Source organism: Dermacentor silvarum, chromosome 8 (genome assembly GCF_013339745.2).
Source record: "Dermacentor silvarum isolate Dsil-2018 chromosome 8, BIME_Dsil_1.4, whole genome shotgun sequence".
In the NCBI taxonomy this organism is placed as follows: domain Eukaryota; kingdom Metazoa; phylum Arthropoda; class Arachnida; order Ixodida; family Ixodidae; genus Dermacentor; species Dermacentor silvarum.
In genome coordinates, this window is record NC_051161.1 from 73,295,240 (window position 1) to 73,316,706 (window position 21,467).

General features: G+C 48.2%; 1 protein-coding gene across 1 annotated transcript; it reads right to left on the reverse strand.

Moving 5' to 3' along the window:
• Positions 1-1,172: 1,172 nt before the first annotated feature.
• LOC119461449 (importin subunit alpha-5) lies at positions 1,173-21,271 on the reverse strand. Its single transcript, XM_037722764.2, has 9 exons — positions 21,076-21,271; positions 20,710-20,770; positions 20,517-20,645; positions 17,613-17,794; positions 15,853-16,108; positions 12,592-12,715; positions 10,764-11,218; positions 5,734-5,994; positions 1,173-1,380 (listed from the first exon to the last, which is right to left on the reverse strand). Exons 2-9 carry the CDS (start codon positions 20,761-20,763, stop codon positions 1,291-1,293), a joined length of 1,551 nt encoding a protein of 516 aa, XP_037578692.1. The 5' UTR covers positions 20,764-20,770; positions 21,076-21,271; the 3' UTR covers positions 1,173-1,290.
• Positions 21,272-21,467: the final 196 nt, after the last annotated feature.

The window sequence follows — 21,467 nt, forward strand, 5'->3', positions numbered from 1 at the left end:
TGAAGAAAACGAAAATGTCTTCTTTCATTTTATAACCGGTCATTCATATCGCATAGTTCACATCGCTCTCCTGTGCTTCCGAATCTCGTGGGCAAGCTGTCTGGCCGACATCGCGCGCTGTATTACTTTAAGAAAATAAAATTGCTACGGCAGGGTAGTTTGTTCGTTTTATCAATTCTCCCGGGTCGGCGAGGTGCCCTTGCCCAGGCACCGCTCTGACCGAGTGCATATATTCTTTAAACACGTCGCGTGCATCAGGTTGGTCTGGGTGTATTTGTGGCCACTGTGGCCAGGTCGTTTTATCGAGCTCCATGTTAACGGCCCTCCCGGTCGAGTTAATATTAAACTTTTTATTTCATGTGCCCAGGCGCCAGGCAAAGAACATTTAACACATTGTACCGCAAAAATAGGAGCAGGAAAGCTACCCAAACCTTGTTTCCTCGGTGCTTCGCTAGTTACCTGCATTGGGATTCACGCTGGTGCGCCACACGGCATGGCACACCAAGACACTTCCGATTGTTGTCACATGATTAACGTGTCACTTGCATGTCTAACCTTGACCTTAAACGAAGGTCAAGGCTGGACATACAATAACACTTTGCTCGTGTGTTACACGTTGACAATGTGCAGACTTTCAGGTAGAGCTGTGGAAGTGCCTTAGGGCCTGGCACATTTTGATATTGCAGCTACATTGAAGCTCAACGCCTAGTAACGACATGCTAAGAACTTTCCCAATCACAAAAACTTGAGACCTCTCAGGCAAACATAAAAACTTACAACTCGCAAACGCACGTCCGCTGTACACCTTCCAGCATGATCCCACATATCAGCATAATGCACCAGATGATAGACGGCGCTGTGATCGCAAACATACATGCGCCCTCGATAAAACGGTCTATAGCGTTTCACTTTCAGGGGTGACTGAGTAGTTGGGCCATTAAGTTGGCCACTGGTGACATAACCAAGTTATTACACCGATGCTATTTGAGCTAAATTTCTTTAAAAAAAATTGCATTAGCAAAACCCCGGCAGCCATTGTGATTGGTAGCCTTGAAAACTAGGTGTTTGCAATGCATCAGTTTCTCCTTCAGTATCCAAAGATATGAAGACAGTTCTGCATAATATGGTCAGCTGTGCCTTACAACGGAGCAGAACTAAATCATGAACACACATTTCCAGGCATGCACACCTTTAATACAAAGTTAAAAAAAAAAAGGAGATAGAAAAAAAAAAGTTCAGGTGTTTAAAATGAGGCTATAAACAATCTGTACATGAGGTGCTGTACAACACTCAAAACGAGAAGCCCTGGTCAGAGGTGGCTGGTGCTGAAAAGGCGAAAGTGTCGCCGCCAGCTTCAGGTGCCAGGCTGTAATCTTCAGACTGGAAAGTGGTGAAAAAACAAAAAACCTGCTGTATAGGTCGGCCAACAAAAGGTGTAACACAAGCTCGCTGCTCAATTTAAAGACATTTTGACTATAATCTACACTACAAGAAACATTCTAAAATATTTGCATACCGTAAAATTCCGAGCAAGCACCCCCTCAAGCAAGTCGAAATTACCAACAAAGTCAAGGGGGGGGGCTATACCGCAACCATAGTGTTTCACACTATCAAACCTAGAGGGAAATGTGGCGCTGCTGCGCTGTGGTATGCATGGGAGTGCCGGTATATTGTGGATTCGAATTGGCATCGTTCTTGGAGAGCCAGAACGCCTTGAAGACGTGCCTGGCTAGCACCGTTCCGTCTGTCACAATGATTCATTTCCTGCTAAAACAGCACGTAAAAAGCTGCTTTAGCTTTATTATTACACAAAAACATGTTTAATTTTGAGGACATACTATTGGATGCACAATTCTATGAAACTTAAAAGTATCAGCTGGCCGCTAAAATTGGAGGGCAGACGACAAGATTTTCGCTCGCTTTAGAACAACTTGTCGCCTGTTCTTGCTTTTCTTCGCTTGATGTTGCATTGTAGGTGAGTAAACTTTATCGAGAGATGTAATATGGGTGAATGAAAGCCTTTTATGAAGACTTTTTTAAGGACGCGTTATTTGTGCAGCCAAAGCCACGTTTTAGACGAAGCCTCGTACAACAGCAGCCAGCACAAGCCTCGCAGACACATATCCTGTCATTCCTATGAGGGCACGGCACCCTTTAAAAAACTCGCATAGACGGTGGCGCCAGTTTACCCTCTAGGTGTTGTAGTGAGAAACTATGACCGCAACGGCGCCAAAATTCAAGATGACAATGACAAAACTTCCCCGCCAGAAAATAAGGCACAGCGGGAATGGAATTAAAATTTTATTTAATATGAATTTTATTAAGCCAAATCTGAAAACCGTACAAAGAACTGCAGAAATAGCACATCGACGCACGAACATTGGTTACGCAAAATGATGTCCGCTAGAGTAAAGGGACGCGTAATGTTCACTTTACTAAAACCATGTCAGCAGTAAAACGTTTAGCACTAACGAGAGTTCTGATACAAGCATGGCTACCGACAGCAGACAGCATACCGTAGCTCGGCCATCGCATCGCAGCTGGCGGCGCAGCAAATGTTTTTCTTCATGTGAAATTAGTGCGAGCAGAGGGTAAAGCGGCAACAACGGTAACAAAACAGTGCTGCTTAAGAGAGTCGGCAGTTCGTTCCGAAGCGCCGTCTGCTATAGATTCGAAGTGAACCAGAAAAGGCCTAGCGATATCAGTGGCAAATGATAGCGGCGAAGCTGCCGGCGACGCCACAGCGTAGCCGCGAACACTACTCTGTCGCTATGCCGCAGGGAAATCCTCTCTACTGTGTGACAGGCAGATCTTGCCGGCCGCAGTTCGCCCCGGTGCGCACCTGGGCGCCCAGATGCGACCATGATTGGATGAAACTGCGCATCGGGGCACCCTTGTGCGATTTGCCGAATTTACGATTATTGTCGTCGACTGGACGTGGCACGCCAGTGTTGCCTGGACGAGGGGGGGGGGGCGCTTTCCCGGAACTTTGATATTAGTGAAGTCAGGGGGGGGCTCTTGCATGGGTGGGGGCGCTTGCTCAGAATTTTACGGTCTACAAGACAGCAGTCCAGGCAACCGAAAATACACAACCACTGGAGAATTCTGGAATTGAACACTTGAATCCAGGATGCCAAGCATCTCATGGTAGCGATGACTGTTTTTCCAACCACCACTTGATTTAGCAGAACATGAAGTTGGGGTCACTGACCATGTCAAGGGGAAAAACGGGAGACATTTCAATGTTTAGTGTGAACAAGAAATCTGTACAGGCTTGGAAATGTGTCGCTACCTACCGTCGCCTGGGGCTGCTGTGCGACACCACGCAGGGGCTCTTGTTTCCGGCGGCACCTTCCTCCATCGCCAGGCGCGCCTTCTCGGCGCTACTGGACTTCTTCAAGAAGGAGGACACCAACCTGTGCTCTCGCGAGCACAGGTTGGTGTCCTGTGAGTCGTGCCACCCTCGCTTTCACGACTTACCGCTCGGCTTTCTTTTTTTTTTTTCCCTGCTGCACCCACTCTACTATCTCCCCTCACCCCCTACCCGTACAGTGCTGTCGAGGTGCCCTCTTGCGAGAGGCAGTTACGGCGCTGTACTTTTCTCTTCTCTTCCTCTTTAAGAACCACTATATATATTGGAAATGTGCTTTTCACCTTCACTTGGTCAGCGACCGTGACTTTTTCATCAACATAACAATATGTAGTGCAGCAGCAATACACAACCACGGCCGCTCGATGAAAAACACAAGGTGCGGCCTGCCGCGTGGAGCGGATACTGCGTGGCGCGCCTAGTGCTCCGGGCTGCTGCCGCGGCGCCACCAGTAGGGGAGCCTCTGGGGAGACCGAAAGCGAGAGCGCTGGAATTATTGCGGCGCATCGCGGCTTGACAACGCAGCTGCTATGCGCTTGTTAGTTTTTAAAGGGTTACAATAAACTTGCTATAGCGTTAACTATATTGGTAATCGTCCTATCGAATGTGCGTCGGCGATGCTTCAACCTAAATATAGCAAGTGTTAGTTTTATCTGAAGTGGCTTGCTCGTGCGAGTTGCGATTTTTCACGTCATGTTTTCTCTCTTTTGTTGCCTGTTGCGCTGTTCACCTTCGATAATGTATGTTTGTGCTACAGTTATTTTTACAACAGGAGAGTCGCTCATTGACAGGTGCGGTTGTATTTCCGGAATGATTGTTGCTCACACCTTAGAAACAAAAGCATTGTGAACATCAGGGGAGTCATAATTGCTTTATTGCACGTGCGTGAAAAAAGGATCACTGTGTTATTGGAATCACAGGCGCAGCACTTTCCTGGCCAGAGGTTTTTGAGCCAAGCGTACGAGACGCTCAACAGACATATTACCATTTCCTGCCCAGTTGGCAAGAAGCGCTAGTAAGAGCTTTCTGATGAAAACTTTGCAGACTTCCATGACGTGGTCGTCCGCCCCGCAAGTCAGCTCTCGGCACAGCAGCAGGTGTGGCAAAAGTGCAGACGATAGGAGGTCGCAAATCTTGCCACTTCGTCTCACGTCTGCTATCTTCATGACCTTGTCGATAAATATGCACATTAGCTTGCAAATGCCAATAATTTCCATCGTCGGGTATCTGAGGTTGCCGTGGTCAATATACTCTACTAGACCGTACAGTGCGTCGTTTGCCTGATGAAGCTGCAGCTGAGCTTTGCAAGCCTTGCACTGAACCTCAGCCTCATTCACTTTTTCTTGAAGGGCCTGCAGTGCTCCTTTCCTACGAGCGATCTTCGCTTGGAAGCAGCGCGTTTTTTTTTTTTAGCTTCTTCTGTCAGTTTAACAAGGTCGAATGTAGTTTGACATAATGCATCTGAAAATGATGCAATTTCCACACACGTTTCATTCCCTAGTTCGGAGTTGTTGGGCGTCGTGGCTTCAGTGCTGTCACTTGACGAGTCGTTTTGGCTAATGACAGGCCTGTCTTTTGAAGCAGCATTGCCCGAGCACTCGGCACGCGACTACGCATTATCGTATTCTATTTCCAAGCGTGGCCGCTTCTTCCTCGGAGCAGGCGTGCTCCTCGTGCTCATGTAGCTTGGATAACCGGGGAACACTGTCGGCACAGCCGTTGGCAAAAGTATCCTCAACTTCTCGGTCTTCTTGTAGTCCTGCTCCGTAAAATGCAAGGCGCACACCAGGGACCTGTCATTCGGCTGCCATACTGTTCCCTTCCCGCCAGGTCCTTCACGGGAAATGTTTCGCAGCCATGCTGCCCTGCGTTACTGGGAAACTTGTGGTAGCGTATTTGCGGGTCCTTCGATGCATTCGTGGAACACAACGGCACACAACAGTTGCGCGGCATTTTGCCTAACGCATAAAATATCACACATGCGCAAACTGTCTTGAGTGACACTCAGTGCGAGTGATTCATGTGGAGAAAAACAACCACTATCTTGACCTACCCGCTGAACGCGCGCTCCTTCCCGCCCCCGCGTCGTGTGGAGCCCTCCCCTACTACTGGCGCCCTCCTAGCGAAATGCGGCAACAACTGTCAACTCCGCTTCCACGCTCTTGCCCATTGCCTGCGCCGCGACACGGCAGGCCGCACCGTGTGTTTTTCATCGAGTGGCCGTGACACAACACACAGGAGTGAAAAGAGGTTCCTACATACGATGCACATTGCACATGTGTAGTACACACTACCACTCGCCAATGGCCAGCGAAAACAAGGCCCCAACATTGCCCCCTATGTGCGGCATCCAGTGTGCTCACCTCGTCTGAGAAGTACTCCTCAATGATGGCAAGAGAAGCACGGTAGACCTCTGCGTTCTCGTGATGCTGTAGAGCCTCGATCTTGTCCAGGCCACCGGCTTCCTCAATCATCGAGCAGACATGATCTCGCTCGTTCAGCCTCTCACCAGCTGCCAGGAGGTTACGAATGGCGTCCAGGGCCACCAGCAGGGTTTTGGGGTCTTGGACGGTGAGCAAATCGCAGACTGGTGGCAGCACACCTGCTTGCAGTGCATACACCGCCTAAAAGAAAAAAAAAATTAATCCTGGGGTTTTTTACATGCCACAACCACAATACAAATATGGGGCACACCATGGTGGAGGACTGCAAATTAGATTTTACTACCCGGGTGCCCCTAAATCTAAGTATACGAGCATCTATGCACTTTGCCCCCCCCCCCCCATCTCATTTTGTTCCCCATTAGCTGACGCAGCCTGGACCAAACCAGCAACCTTGAGCTCAGCAGCACAACGCCACAGCCACCAAGCTACCGCGGCAGGCCATACACCGCCTCACCCTTGGGAACAGGAAGCACAGCATGCAAATACTTTAAAGGGACAAAAGATAGAAATAAATTGAAATTCATTGGCAAATTATGCTTCTAAAATAGCAATAATTATCGCGAGAGGATGCATAAGCTAGAAAGGACGTTAGAACTAAAAGGAAGACTGATGGCACCGCGTTGAACTTGCCGCACGAGTTAGTCATGACGGTACATTTTGATGGCGTCTGCTTGGGCATAGTAGAGAGGTTTAGCTTGTCCGGTAATCGGTAAACACAGGCAGACTGGGCATTGGGGCTTTACGCCTCCACCCCAACGCCCGCCCAGTCCGCCTGCGTTTACCCGATTATCGGCAGGCTAAACCTCTTTAATTTGTTTATCCGTAAGGACAGTGGACTACATTGTATTCCGACGGAGCCAAAGACTGAATTTGGCAAATTTCGAGAACTTGTAGTAATTTTTGCACCATAATGGCCATATGAAGTTAAATACACATCATATCTGCAACATCACACTGACATGCTAGAGCTGCTGACATGCTGTCAGGCTAGCTGGTACATGGCTAGAAATGTGCCTGCCTGTCCCTATTCTTTGTCTCATTTTGCGCCTAAAACCACTTCTAGCTAGTGCTGAGGTTCGGCTTTCGTTCTCTCTCCTAATAAGCAACATCTTACTGAAGTCAATATAGTTTTGAAGAAATACTTTGCAAGTCTAAATTTAGTGCATCCCTTTAGTGTCAGACTGACAACTTAGATTTTCTGAGCACAAATCCAATCCGTCAAATCCAAATTCGCAGGGACATTGTACACAGTAGAACCTGAATACATTTCTCACTTGTTCCTGTGCACTAACAGCATGAGCTGCATGTCCGTGTAATGTCTTTCATATTCACTGCGCTTCACTCCCCCCCCCCCCCCCCCGCCATATTTCTCTCCCCTCCGGCCACAAGGTAGATCGAAGTGACTCCCACCCACCAAGGCATTTACAGTGTCCCTAGCCAACCTCCTTTCTCATCCAACCACTTTTTTTTTCTCCAGCATTGATAGGTGTCCCAGTGAAATTGTAAAGCGCATTTTCAGCGCGATTAAAACCTCCCAATGGGCCTAAATTTACGGTAATAGAAGCATAAAGAATTACAACCCAGATCCACAGCAATCACTGTTGAGCCAAGCTGAACAGTGATGAGATATTAAATTGTTTTGCCAAGAAAAATCAATCAGGTTTTATACCAATTAGACATTGACTGGTGTAGAAATCTCAAGATTCCCACAAAATGGCAGGCCTTGAGCACTAACCAGCTTACAATATGCAACACGTGCACTAAAATGGCTGTAAAATTGAGCTCAGTCAAAAAGGCAATATTTTTACTTAGGAAGAGGTTTAGACGAAAATCTAGGCACAGAGGAACGGCTCAGAGTGGTTCACATACATCCCAAGATCAGGTGCGACGGGCTAGTGCTGAATCAGAACCAAAAGTTTGCACATTTCACGCGCCGTGAGAATTGGAATAAGTGGCATTTTTATGTCTCGGCTGTTACGGTGGCTGACCGGCAGTGGACCACGCAACCCCCAGCAGATGTGCCACTGGGGTCCACTCGGCATACAATTATTGCCTCTCCTCCCGCCACCTCTCGGCATAATTATTTTCCCTAATCTCTTTTTCACAGACGTGGAACAGTTCAGGGATTGCATACCTGGGTGATCATTTTTTTAAGACAGTCTCACTTTGTGTTTTCACATGAATAGCACCAGACGCATTTGGCATCTACGGAATTCCGATGACCAGGTACTGGCACTGTGCCAACAGCATGCCGGGAATGCTGTCACTCGTAGACGCCAACGCGTCTGGCACTAGTCTTGTGAAATCTTGCAAAAATCTCCTGAAAGTGATCGCCCAAAAATACCGCCCCAGGTGTCGACTACGAAGCCAGACAGTTGCTATGCCTGTGGCCCTGCTTTTATTGCGATAGCAATTATATGGACACTTCAACCGGATTTCTGCCGTCGCCGTGAGGTTCCCTATAGATAAAATCTTCACCGCACGCCGTAAGCCCGAGCGCCGTGTGGAGCAGGGGGGGGGCACTTCTCTGCCAACAACTGCGCTCGTCGCTCGCTCGCACCGTCGCTTATCTCCACGCGGCTCTGACCTGTATGCGCCGTGCATTCTCCGCGCAGTTTCCGTTGAAGCGATAGACCACACGTACCTTCGCCCGTTGCTGCGGCGTATGCGCTTGCTGCCAGCGTTTTGACAGTCGCTGTCTGCAGTCAGTGTGATCTATTCATGTTTGCGCGCGCTCACACCACGCTTGTTCAATCAGTTAGTAATAGTCGGGCCACATTTTCCAATGCACGCTACACATGCAATGCTGCCCGGGTCGGCAGTGCAGCGCTACAGGTGTGTCCCTTCGCACGCGCTGCCCACGGGAAGCGCTTCTCATCAACACCACCGTTTCACACGTGCCTTCTCGTGGTCATCGAGTCTCTCTTCATGTCGGTCTACTTACGCCACAGCACACCTGCTTACTAAATCAGCTCATTTTTCCAACAATTCATATTGCTACCAAAGCCGCTCACCTTACTTCGTAAGACATTGCTGTGTTGCTATCGCATTCATTGCTTCGCCCTTAGGGCGAAACTGACATTTTTTAAAAATACAACCTGCTCTCTTTATTACGTAGCAAAAATTTGGCCAAAATTGTAAAATACAATTAAAATATATTCAAATATATTAGAAGTCGGGCACACATGAACACAAAACCCGTGCGACTACACATTGACAACACCTGTTATTTTTTTTTTCTTCCTCCTGTTGTCCTTAACAAAATAAACTGCTACAGTTAAACCTGCTTATAACGAACCTCCATATAACGAATTTCTGGATATAACGAAGTTTTTCTATTCCCCGCCATTAATCCATAGAAGCACATGTATTTGAGACCTCTACGTAACGAAGTAGCAGCAGGAGACCTCCTCGATATAACGAATTTCCCCCTGCGACAACCTAGAGATTTCGCCCCAAATATTGTCATTTTTGCGCGAGCGGCAACCGGAAGCACCTTGTCCGCCGCGACGGAATGCGAAGTGAGCGCACGTGTGCGAGGCGGGCCTGCATCCCTCGACCCGGCGATCTTGCCGCCGCGGGCGTGACCTTTCCCCCTCCCTTCATTCAAACCTGATCCTGCCGCTTGCTGCAGCTGGCCTAGCCCGCCCAAGCCGGCACTCTCTCCTTTTCCAGTTGATGTTGCCGACGCGCTGGTACACGCGCTGTCAAACGCTGGCGGCGTGTGGAAGCGCCGCTGGAGAAGCGAGAGAAGTGACCATCGTGCTGTGGTCTTATCGCTTCAACGCAAACTGAGCGCCGTGAACACACAGCACGCACAAAGCTACGAGCCGCCGACGCACCTACACTGCTAGACTCTGCCCAAACGCAGATCGCTTTCAAGATATGGCCCGCGCGACATCAACTACGTACTGCGCCGCCGCGCAGTACGCAGTTGATGCCAGAGTACAGTACAACGCCGCCCCGCTATCCCTCCCCCCTCGCTCGCTCGCTGGTGCCTCGAGTGCAACGGAAGAAGGCGCGCTTTTTCCCAACTTTTTTTGCGCGCGCGAGGTTAGACGCGGTTCTTTATTCTATGGGCTCCTCTCGCACATACAGCATACGGCGCGCAGCGACTGCGTTATCGCCCTTCGAGTTTATACGGGATATCTATGAGCCATAACCAATTTTAGGGCGACAACGCGTCATAGACACCATCTTTATGTAGCAAATACGGATCTCACGGGCCATACTTTTTCTGGCGGAAACCGGAAATACGTCATAGTTGTCGCCCCCAGCACTTTGGGCGGCCAATGCCATCGTCAAGCCACCAAGCCAAGCGACATGAAAAGTCAAAATGGCCGCTCGGGCTGGCGCGGGGTGGCAGTCCGCAACGTATGATGCGGGAACGGACCCACAGTTGCGACGCAACAGCGGGTTAACAATGCATTGGGTTCTATGGGAGCTGTGCCGGGACCGGCCGAAAACGAACAGCCGGGAAAACGCAGCCCCCGGGAACGTAACAGCGGGGTTCTACTGTAACACTAAACGACGCTACAACGCCATCGTGACGCTCGCTCTTTGTTTCCGATGCCTCGTGCTTGTGCGAAACGACACGCGTCCACACATCCGGTACCTGGTGTGACATTCCAAGGATTAGTGCTTCGACGAAAACGAAAAACGGGTGCGCGTTACAATTGAGGGCGCTTTAGAATCGAGTAAATACGATAAGCGTTTCTTTTTCGAATTTTCGTGCCGAACCTGCATATAACGAAATCCTCTTTATAACGAACTTTTCCGGGAATTTGTCAATTTCGTTACATCCAGGTTTAACTGTACAACCACTTTCAGCACCACTCCTTTCCCTCTCTTCATCAGTTGAGCCACCACCATCACTGACCACAGCATAAAAACCCATAGGATGCACCACAGAGAAGGCTCCGCATTAAAAAAACCTTGCGATTTCTTACCTGGCTGAGGGAGCCACCTGAGGTCAGGTTGGTGACAGCCCAGACGGCCTCCTTCTGGCTGCGTGCATCCCCTGTGGCAAGCACCTCAATCAGAGGCTCGATGAGGCCAGCGTCCACGACAGCCTGGATCTGTTGCTCGGTGCCTGCGGTGATGTTGGACACTGCCCAGGCGGCCTCCTTCTGCAGGTTCGACTTTGGGTGGCGCAGCAGGGCACGCAGAGGCACCAGTGCACCAGCGTCGATTACGGCCTGCGTCTGTGCGTCGCTGCCCGTCACTATGTTGCCCAGGGCACGCAGGGCGGGTGTCACCACCGACACAGGGTGCTGTCCGCTGCCCAGCAGCTCCACCAGACGGGCAACCACACCAGGTTGCTGCACAACTTCTTCGATCTGCTCGTTGGCACCGTCCGTCAGGTACGACAGGGCCCAACAGGCATCCGCCACAACCTCCCGATCTGCAGGGTGAAAACTAGGGGTTACCACCTGCCCGATTACCAGCTGGCACAGCCTGCCTACATGTCTGTAGGTGTTTCTGCCCAACTGTTTCCCATGTGTGTGTGTGTGCACGCTTGCAAATTTCAAGTCCTGCCTGGGTGAACAAAAACTGCACTGCATATAAGCTTGACAATATCCTTCTCAAGTGTCCCTAAAGCTTCACTCTGTATAGCCTTCTCAACATTCCGTATGCCATTACAATAAAGTAAAACCTCAATGCAGAGAATTGGATAATTCGGCCTATACTCTGGTCCAGACAGGCATATGCATTATTTAATGCAATCACTCTAGCTAATTTGAACCTATTTACAGCACAGCGGTTAATTTGGACAACTGTTAGAGCTTGGTGAGCATGGCATGCTGCAAAAGAGCAATAACGGCGCTAGCATCCAACCGAAACAAAGCGACAGAGTCCGCATTGCTTTAGTCATCAGTAGAGATCATACGTGAATGACAACAATATCGGAGCGCCTTGTGCCTACTTGTGCCTTTAAAGCCGCTATTCTTGCATTTACCGTCACACATAACGCTACATTGGCCGCATGCTTTCATAGCCGTCCATGATCGCGTCGATAGCGACTGCGTGTGGTTTCGTCCGCAGCGGTTGCAGCAAACAGTTATTTTGACTCTGTGCGCACGTCGGCCGTGTGCCTTCAGAACTGCAAGGTCGCCAACCATGATTGTGCCAATAGCGGCCGCAGTTTCATCCACAAACAGTTTCGTCCGCAGCAAACAGTAGTTTCGTTTTGACTCAGTGCAAAGCTGTTGAGGATGAAGAGCACCGGCAAAATTGCAATGGTGAGACAATCGGTTGGCGACCGGCTTACCGGCAAAAAATAACCGGGTTATGCATGTGATAGTGAAAAGTGTGTCTCGGATGAAAACATGAGCCGCGGCCGCGCTGCAAAGGAACTTACGAAGCCTTCACCGCTGCGAGTTCTAATCAGTCACGAGATGATGAGAAATGCAACTTCCAAACTGCTTTTGTGCAAAATAGAAACTGGATTTGCCAATGCGTTCAGTAAACAAATGCATGTTGACATAGTCAGCATTTCCGTTTTCTTGATACCCTCAATAACTCGTATAATTCTTGCGGGATCTTTATCAATTCCATATAAGGCCTGCAATTTGCATAATAATCACACAGAAAACACGGTACATTTTGAAATGCATACAGAATGTTTCAGTAGGGACTTCTGAAGCCTCGGAGGGCAACTATGCCATACAACACAACGCAATACTTTTGCCATGTGTTCAGAATGAACACTGAATGCACGACGGTAATGGAATGGCCCTGCGGGTAAGTGTTGCAGTCGGTGACAGGGACACATACCAGTGTGATGGATGAGCTGTGCCAGAGTAGGCAAGCATTCACGGATGGTCTCGAAGGGTGGAGGTGGGTTCTTGTTACGGCACAAGTTGGAGAGGGACCATGTCACATTGCGGATGAATGGTGCCTGCAGCAGTGCCCGTGCATGAGTGAAGATTAGCAACCAGCACAGCAGACTTCCCCCTGGTATGCAACTACATTTGTTATAGTGAGGCATAAATTAATAAAATAAGAGCCTCTGCCCGCACCATAAGAATAGGTATGCAACTACAGTCGACTTCCCTTTATTCGACTCCAGTGGATTGTGAAAAACCAGTTCCCATGTTATTTAAAAAAAGAAAGTAGAACGGGTGTGTGCCAGGATGCCCAGTTTCATTTATCCATATTTCTTGAATTCTAAGGAGCACTTTTTTTTACTCTGCTAGAAAATGAGTCTGAAAATTGACTTCGCACTACAGTAAAATTTGAAACTGTGTGTGCATTGTTTACAGCACTGTACTGTCACAGCCAGTGTGTCATCACTGTCTTCACAAGATGGCGACACAAGTTTCTGTAGATGTTGGTAGCGACTACACGGCACTTTTACTAGAAAAGCTCATTCAAAAGCAAGTTACTTTGGGCACTATGCCAATGGTAAGAAATTGCCAATGCGTTTTTGGCATTTGGGAGACTTGCATGCATCTCGTCAACTGAAAGACTGGTTGTCAAGGCATTGGGACCATCTTGTTCCAGATCTTCGTGGAGACATTCAAGAAATGCGGAATATTAAACACAATAAACTGTAAGGAGGATGACATGTTGTACAGTCAAACCTCGATTTACCGAAGGTGTACTTGCAGCAAGAAACTTTGTTAAACTGTACATTTTGTTGATTCAAAGTTTTAAAGTTTTAGCAGTAAAAATAATTTCACGAATTTCCAGGACAGTCCTGGTGGATAGTAACTTCTCAGTAAGAACTTGTAAACAAATCACAAGAAGGTCGGGAGAAGGTCGGGCCATAATAGCGCAGTTACGAGCACCAGCGTGTGTGCAGTGCAAATCATGCCGAGAGAAATGCATCGGCGTGGCTCATGGCGTCTCAGATTTGAGTGTTGGTAGTGCAGCGCTGTAAATCTTGGGATGCCATGGCTGACCACGCTTAGTGTCCACATTTCTACAGCTGTGTGCAAGATTTACCAGCCATATACAGACTCCAAGCACACGTATGAAATGACCAAAAACCCTTGTTATATCAAAACTAAAATACAGTAGAACCCCGCTGTTACATTCCCGGGTGCTGTGTTTTCCTGGCTGTTGCGTAGCTTTCGGCCATCTCTGGCATAGCTCCCAGTAGGACCCAATGCACTGGTAAACCCGCTGTTGTGTCGCAACTGTGACCGTTCTGCATCAGTGCGCTGCGGACAGCCACCCCGTGCCGGCCAGAGCGCCCATGTTGACTTTTCATGTCACTTTGGGTGAATTCGGTATTTTGAACTCGCTATGGACGTTTTGGCAGTCCCCATCGAATCTGAATTATCACTTCGCAACTGTATAACGAATAGAAGTTATGCAGGATGATCATTTTTAAGTTCTACAGAATTTATAAAATAGCCTGTTGCAAATGACATAATTTTAGTCCTTAAGCTGGATTATTCAGAGAGGCGGACATAACTTCCATGAGAAATTAAAATGCATATTCAACTAAGTAACAAAAATCCACTAATTATTTTTTGAATGAATTACTTTACAGCACATATTGCAATATACGAATTGTAGTCAGTGAGTGTGATGATGTGGATAGTGGCGTGCGGTGGCGAGAAGACCTGCTTCGAATGATGATTGTGTTGTGGCTACAAGAGGAGGATTGGTGATGATGGTAATGGAAGATGACACGTGCCACGAACGAAGAAGCGACACGAGAGCACGCAGAGCGTGAGAGCGAGCGGCAGCCTCGAACATCAGCTCGCAGAACGGCGGTTCAAGGCTCGGGTACCGGCGACCGGGTGTCCAGCTACCGTGCGGACCCGGGCGGAGATCCAGCTCGTGGCTGGGCTTTCCTGCGCACCAGCGGCCTGGTGCAGTGCTTCATGCTGGGGACCGGGACGCCTGGCTACCTGCCTGCTGAGCGAGCCCAAGGACTGGCGACCGGGTGTCCTGCTACCGTGCGGACCTGGCCGTAGATCCCGCTCGTGGCTCTGCTCTCATGTGCACCAGCGGCCTGCTGTCATAGCGGCCTGGTGCAGTGCTTCCTGCTGGCCACCGAGACGCCTGAGCTGCCTGTGTGCTGACCGAGCCCGACGTTATAGCGTCGGAGGCGTTATAGGCCAGGCGTTACTGGCCAGCTACAGCAGTGGCCTGGTGTTCTACCGGCCTGCTGTTTTTCTCCTGCTTCCACGTCGCGACAAGGAGCGGCGTGGTGCGACAAGGTGCGGCGCGACAGCAGCGACGTAGCCACACGACGCTCCACCGTCACGGGCACCGCAACAACGATGCATACGGGCGAGTGTTGCATGAGTGCTAGGCACGTGTTTTATATCGAAGGACAACTCCCGAACTATAGCCCACGTGCATGTGTATGTAAATCGTCTGTATCGTTTAGCGTGTCTGTATAAAGTCTGCATTTCGTGTAGCAAGCTCCCGTCTGCCGTGTCATTATTAAAAGGATCCTGGGCCCAACTGGAAACCGGCGAGTTTGTTGTCGTTTTCCTCATCACAGTGAGTTTGCAAGGCATATCCACTTAGAATTAATTTCCGGAAGTGATGCCAATTTGGAGATACATGCCTTCAAACCTGCCATAAAGATGCACTGTTCCACTGTTTAACAAAACGCTCATTTATGCATTGAACCACAAAAGTAACAAAAACGCCAATGCATTTCATTCCACACTTTGGGAAATATCTCGAAACTGGTATCATCCTGTAAATTAATTTCAAGTGGATACGCCTTGCAAGCTCACTGGCTACAATTCGTAATGAAATATGTGCCATAAAGTAAATAATAAGTTAGTCAATTTCTGTTAATTAGTCGAACATGTGTTTTGATTTTTCGTGCTAGCAATGTCCGCCTCTGAATAATCCAGCTCAAGGACCTCCTCTGGCAATGCCCTTTGCCAGAGGAGGTTTTTAAAAATTCCATAAAAATATCACCCTGTATATCTGTTACACATAAGTAGTGGTGAGTCCATCTTTTATGTACTTCGTTATGTTCGATAATTTGCTACATATTCATGTTCGTTAAACCAAGGTTTGACTGCACTACTGCTTGTTCATGCAAGGGCAACTCACGGGAGTGTCTGGCCGGGCAAGTGCCAGCAGGGGCTTGAGGATGCCGGCCTGCAGCACAAGGTCACGCAGGTTGGGACCATCGCCTGCAATGTTTCCCAGCGCCCACACGGCCTGCTCGCACACGTTTGCATGGGACGAGGCCAGCAGCCGCACAAACAGGGGCACAGCACCAGCTTGCACCAGCGTGTCAGTCTGCTCGGCTGTTCCAGATGCAATGTTGGTCAGGGCCCAAGCCGCCTCAAACTGCAGGGATGGACTGCGCGGAACAAGCACCATTACCGTGAGAGGCACAAGCTGCCCATGCTGAACCCTTTCTGGGCCAACGATTCTTGTCGGAATCATGTTTTGCAATATGCGACAGAGACGAACAAAACACTATTCTGAGAAATATGAGTGTCAGCAATGCTAACTGCATAATTTGTTCACTATGTGCTGTGGATAAAGGTTTCTGCCCGATACTTCACAAATGCCCATGTGTTGCGCATCATGGTGAGGTTAGGGCTGTGTGCTGGATAGTATCTGAAACCTGCTGCGTAATGCGTATCACCTGCCTTGGGTGGCACAAATATGGTCTTCAAATAAACTGCGGCCGTACTTCATACCACTATGATTGTGAATTAGGAAGTCTAAAGATCCACAAGCTTGAACACACCTTGAGTTGTTGGCAGTTGATGAGAAAAAAAAAAAAAAAAACCTTAGAATCTTTGCCAAAAATGCCAGTGGGAACTTTCCCTTGTCTTTTGTCGTTCATATGCACGTAACATACAACTTTCACTTGATTAAAAAAAAAAAAATTCTGACACTTCCTTGATGAGAGGCAGAGATGAAAAGAATTGGGACACAAAGCACATTCTTGTACACAAGGGAACCCTTCTCAAGGCATACAAGCACAGGCAGAAGCCATTGCAGTACACATGCGCCCCTCACAAATGCACCTTATAGCCTAGGCCATAAGGTTAATTTTATGTAATTCAACCATTTGATCACTGGTGCCTTCGGTTGTTTCCATTAAATGCTGCCTACCGCATAACAGGGATGTATTGCGGCAAAGATGACTTTAGGAATCCAGCCACCATTGTGCAATTCACATTAAACCCTTGTCCATTTTTCTTGCTAAAGGAATCGGTTGTGCATCAGCTTTTTACTTTGTTTAGGAGCTTAAATGTCATTTCTACCTTAGTTTTCTACTTTGGGCACATAGAAAGTGGGTGCAGGTTTGATTCGGGGGCACGTCAGAATCAATACTGCCAATGAATCAGCAGTACGTTCTGGTTTTTTTCTGCATCTTGCTTAATTCGACTCACCAAATAATTTTATCAATTTCGCCGGGCTCATCAGGGTGAAATTAACGGAAGTTGGTAGTACTGAGGTTTAACTGTATTCATTAGGTTTCCGAAAGTTTTTCCCGAAATGTTCATGTATTGAAGGCCGAACTTTTATGTGTCATTGTACACTGGGTCTATGAAGTTGGTGGCAGTGTGTTGGTTGTGTTCGAATAGCCAAGTGGGTCCAAGAAATTTATTCAGAAACTGCATTCGTATGCCTTTGACATCAGTTCTGCCCTAAGCTAGGTGCAAATAAAATATTTTCAAATTATTGATGCCACCACTGCAGTCGTAAACAAGCCCTAAACATTGAGTATTTTTACAATAAAATCATAAAAGCTGCCAGGTATGCACAAGTTTCTCCTAATCATTCTGGTAAGGCACTATGAAATCAGGTCAATGACAGCAGCTGCACAAGGCCACACCTGCACTTACCAAGAGTCCTTGGACAGTGCCGACACAAGAACAGGCACAACTCCAGCCTGAATCATAGCATCTATGGGGGGGTGTCGCTCTCTCGATAGCATCTTGCGCACTGACTGGGTTGCCATGAGTTGCACATCTGGGTCTGGGCTGGTCAAACCAGCAACCATTTCCTCCACAGATGCAAAGGAGCCCTGCGCCAGAACCATTGGACAAGTCAACGTCAACCCACTGGGTCTAAACATACAATGTAACGGGCTGAAGCCATAGGTACACCAAAGAGTAAAAAAATCGTAGAGCCACTGAAGCAGATTCTAGGTGCCACCATTAACAGCAGAAAGCTTTAGCATAGCCTTACTGTCTTATCATTATTGATACCACAAATATGCATGTGCAGTGTTTACTGGGCTCCAGTAAGTATACCAGATGGCTCCTGCTAGCTGCCGTGACTAATATGGCACTGCCCGCTACGATCCTAATTCGACCTAGTGACTTGCTCTGCCCAACAGCAGTAAATACAAGGTAATATCAGCCACAGCTTAGACTCATCTCAAGCCGAGGACAAAGAACTTTGTCTTGTCATTATTGAGATGTTTGTTTTGACGCTGTTAGGCATAGGACACACACTGAGGTGGAAAAGGGCATCAAAATGCACGTAACACGTGGTGCCACAGCACTGCACAGCGATAATAAATGCTAAATGCGTGAGCCACGAAAATGTAACATCCGATAACGCTTGCGGCAACATTACTGATGAGAAACAAAAAACAGCTCAGAAAAGCTCATTATCGCTGCCTGGTAGTTACGACACTTTTTGGAGCGGTCGTAGCCCTGAATCACACTAAATGGAGCTTGATATCTTTAAAAGGCGCTTGGACCATGTCCTTGCATGATTAAGAGTCTCTTATACACACACAACCACGGAAAATCATTACCGTGGTTCCTTGTATATCAATTTAATCACGCAAGGTACTGAAGGCCCCGCGACAATATTCGCGAATGTGTGTGGGGCGACCCTTTGTCCCTTCATCCACCACCTCCTCACTTTTCACTTAGACCTGGCATCAACACAATCGTAACCTCATGAAATGAGCAAAACCTGCTAAAAAACTTACATTCTGGGGTTTTATATGTCAAACCACCTGGCACTCTAACATGCACCTAAATTGAAGTATACACACATCTTTGCCGTTCAGCGCCATTGAAATGTGGTCGCCGTGTCCGGCAGTTGAACCCATGACCTCATGCTTGGCATCGCAATGCCACAGCCGTTAAGCTATTGCAGCAGGTAGCAAGACCTACTGCTGTCGTGCAGCAACAAGGCTATAGTCGGGTACAACTTAAGAAGGCAGGAGAGGGCCCGCCCAGACGACCGAAGCACAGCAGTGGATTGCCTCCGCGACTAAAGAAATAGTCCCGCCGACGCAACTCGGCCCAGTTCAAAGCGCGGGCTGCCATGTTTTCCCGCCCGCGGGATCACCGGCCGCCCGGCTCATGACGCAAGTCTAGAGAGCGCACCCATTGGTGGAGGCTCGTGTGCATCCGCCTAAAGGGGCTAATGCTGCTGCCTTCTAAAGTTGTACCCGATATAGGTATGATGAAGTTGCTACAAAATAATTTACAGGAGTGAGGCGCACGTTTATTTTGGCTGCACTTGCATGCAGCTGCCGCAGCAACTGCAATACCGGAACAAACCAGTGTTTCACAACATCATGATGCATATAGCCCCCTCCTAGGTAGCACAATTGGTATGTAGAAACCGGTACTCAGTCAATTATTTAGGGCACTCCATAACATGCCAAAAATTTTAGCAAAGGTTCAGAGGGGCTTGGGCCTCCATTTATAGCAAAAAATATTAGGTGCATGGTGGTCAGTAGAAATCATCCATTTGAAACCACAGGTGGCGAGTGCACCATGTGGATCTTTCAAGATAAACTTTTGGGAATAGTACACAACTCTTAGTTATGCGCACATGGCACACATGAATGAAGTGCTCAGAAGAAGAGTGTGCATACTAATTGGATTGTGTCACACATGCACCTGAAGATACTATACACTGACCAAGCTAACCAAAAGCCAGTCCTGGTATCAAGTCAACAGTGAAATAGATGCTTCTGTAATTTACAATGTCGCCACAATGAAGCACTTTGAGACTGGCTTGTGGTTGCTAGTCCCTCAACTAATCCTTCCAATCTGGCAGTTGGCTCAGGTTACAAGAGGAACAGGATAATCTCACACGCTAGCACTTCTTCGCAATAGCAGAACCTTCAAAACATGCTTCAGAGATTTGTGAAGACTACATAAAAAAATACAGTACTTTGGTCTCGTTTCACTGTGCATCAGAAAGGGCACATAACTGCTGAACAAGGTTAACATTGACATTAAAATTGTCAAAGGACCGAATTTCCTTGCTAGCAGCAGGTCTCTGTGTGCTCCTTTCTAGAAATTACCTACACATGGAACTCGCCTACTGTGGAGATTTGCCCTTAACACAACAGCTTCATTTTATGTACCAAACCAACTGTGGGAAGATCTTGTTGCTCAGCAACCTCCATCTAAAATAAGCACACGATTTCAGAAAGAAAAGCTCTACTCGTCAGGATCCCAGCATGAAAGGCGGAGCTAATGCTTGCGTCATGCGAGCTGCTTATATAATCGTCGATGCGGGGTCACAATTGAATGGGGAGGCCTATGGGGCCGCAGCAGCTGTCTAACAACGTTTTATTGTCACTGGTTCACCGTGCATAGTCACCCTGCTTGTTTACAAGCGCGAGCTGTCTGCACACATTTCCAAAAAGCGATGACGTTCAAAGGACCGCTACTCCACACGCAACTGTGGCAAGCACATGGCGGAGATTCCCGATGACGGTCAAGCACTAAAAATACAGACGGGATTTGCGCCAGCATAATGCGTACCTTGTTCTGTTCGTGCAGCGGACTGACGGGGTCCTCGCTGAAACTGACATTCCGCCTTTTGAGGATCTGCTCGTCTTTGCGCTGCTTGCGTAGTTCCACGCTGACTTCGTTCCTCCGCCGCCGCATTTCCTGCAAAATGACGCCGCCGTCGGTACAGCCACACGCCCAGCAACAAAGGCCGTTGTCATCTTACCTGCTGGTCTTTGCCCTTGTTCTTGAAGTTTACTATTCGGTTCTGGGTAGGCATGGTGAACCTGCGCAGCGGACAAAAGTAATCATTCGTACTACTAGTACTACGCAGACGAAATGCGCGGCCAAGATGGTACGTCACTACTGAGCTTAACTGACAGATGCAAGTCTAGTAATAGGTGCGTAAGACTATGACTAAACAACAGCCATGGTTACATTCTTAAAAGTCCACAGCACAGTCCCGTTCAACACAGCGAAATGCAGCGACAGACTCGCCTATGAGCCCTCCACACTGCCTTCGCACGTTTCGTTCGCTAACCCTAAACAGTGATTACGGCAAGTCTCCGGCGAGCAATGATGGAGCTCTTACAGGTTTTGGGTTTTTCTTGGAGGATTACAGCAGTACACGGCGACGAACTCCGGCTGGCTCAGGTGTGGTCTTCGGTATCGAGAGGCTGTCCGTCAAACTATCAAGACAGCTCGGCGTTCAAAACGGCCGAGATTTCAAACACCACCAGCGCAGCAGCGCTCAACACCGCAGCCGCTCTCTGATTGGCGGAATCGCCGATGAGAGCCAACCACCGATAACGAGCGGCAGTTGCGGAACATTACAAAAGAAAGCAAAAAGACAAAAGAAAAAAAAAGACCTGCAACGGCTCGCAACAATTGATATTATTGCATCATTTATTCACCGAAATACCTGTTATCAACTACTAACTAAAAGTTCATTGCATAAATTGTATTTCTTTAGGACCGGTAATA

Excerpts from the sequence above, each read along its gene's own strand:
- LOC119461449 (XM_037722764.2), bottom strand. The coding sequence starts at position 20,763 with ATGCCTACCCAGAACCGAATAGTAAACTTCAAGAACAAGGGCAAAGAC. Across the intron at positions 20,646-20,709 it reads ACAAGGGCAAAGACCAGCAG|GAAATGCGGCGGCGGAGGAA; the intron begins GTAAGATGACAA and ends GTCATTTTGCAG. Across the intron at positions 12,716-15,852 it reads TTGCCCGGCCAGACACTCCC|GCACCATTCATCCGCAATGT; the intron begins GTGAGTTGCCCT and ends GCACTGCTGCAG.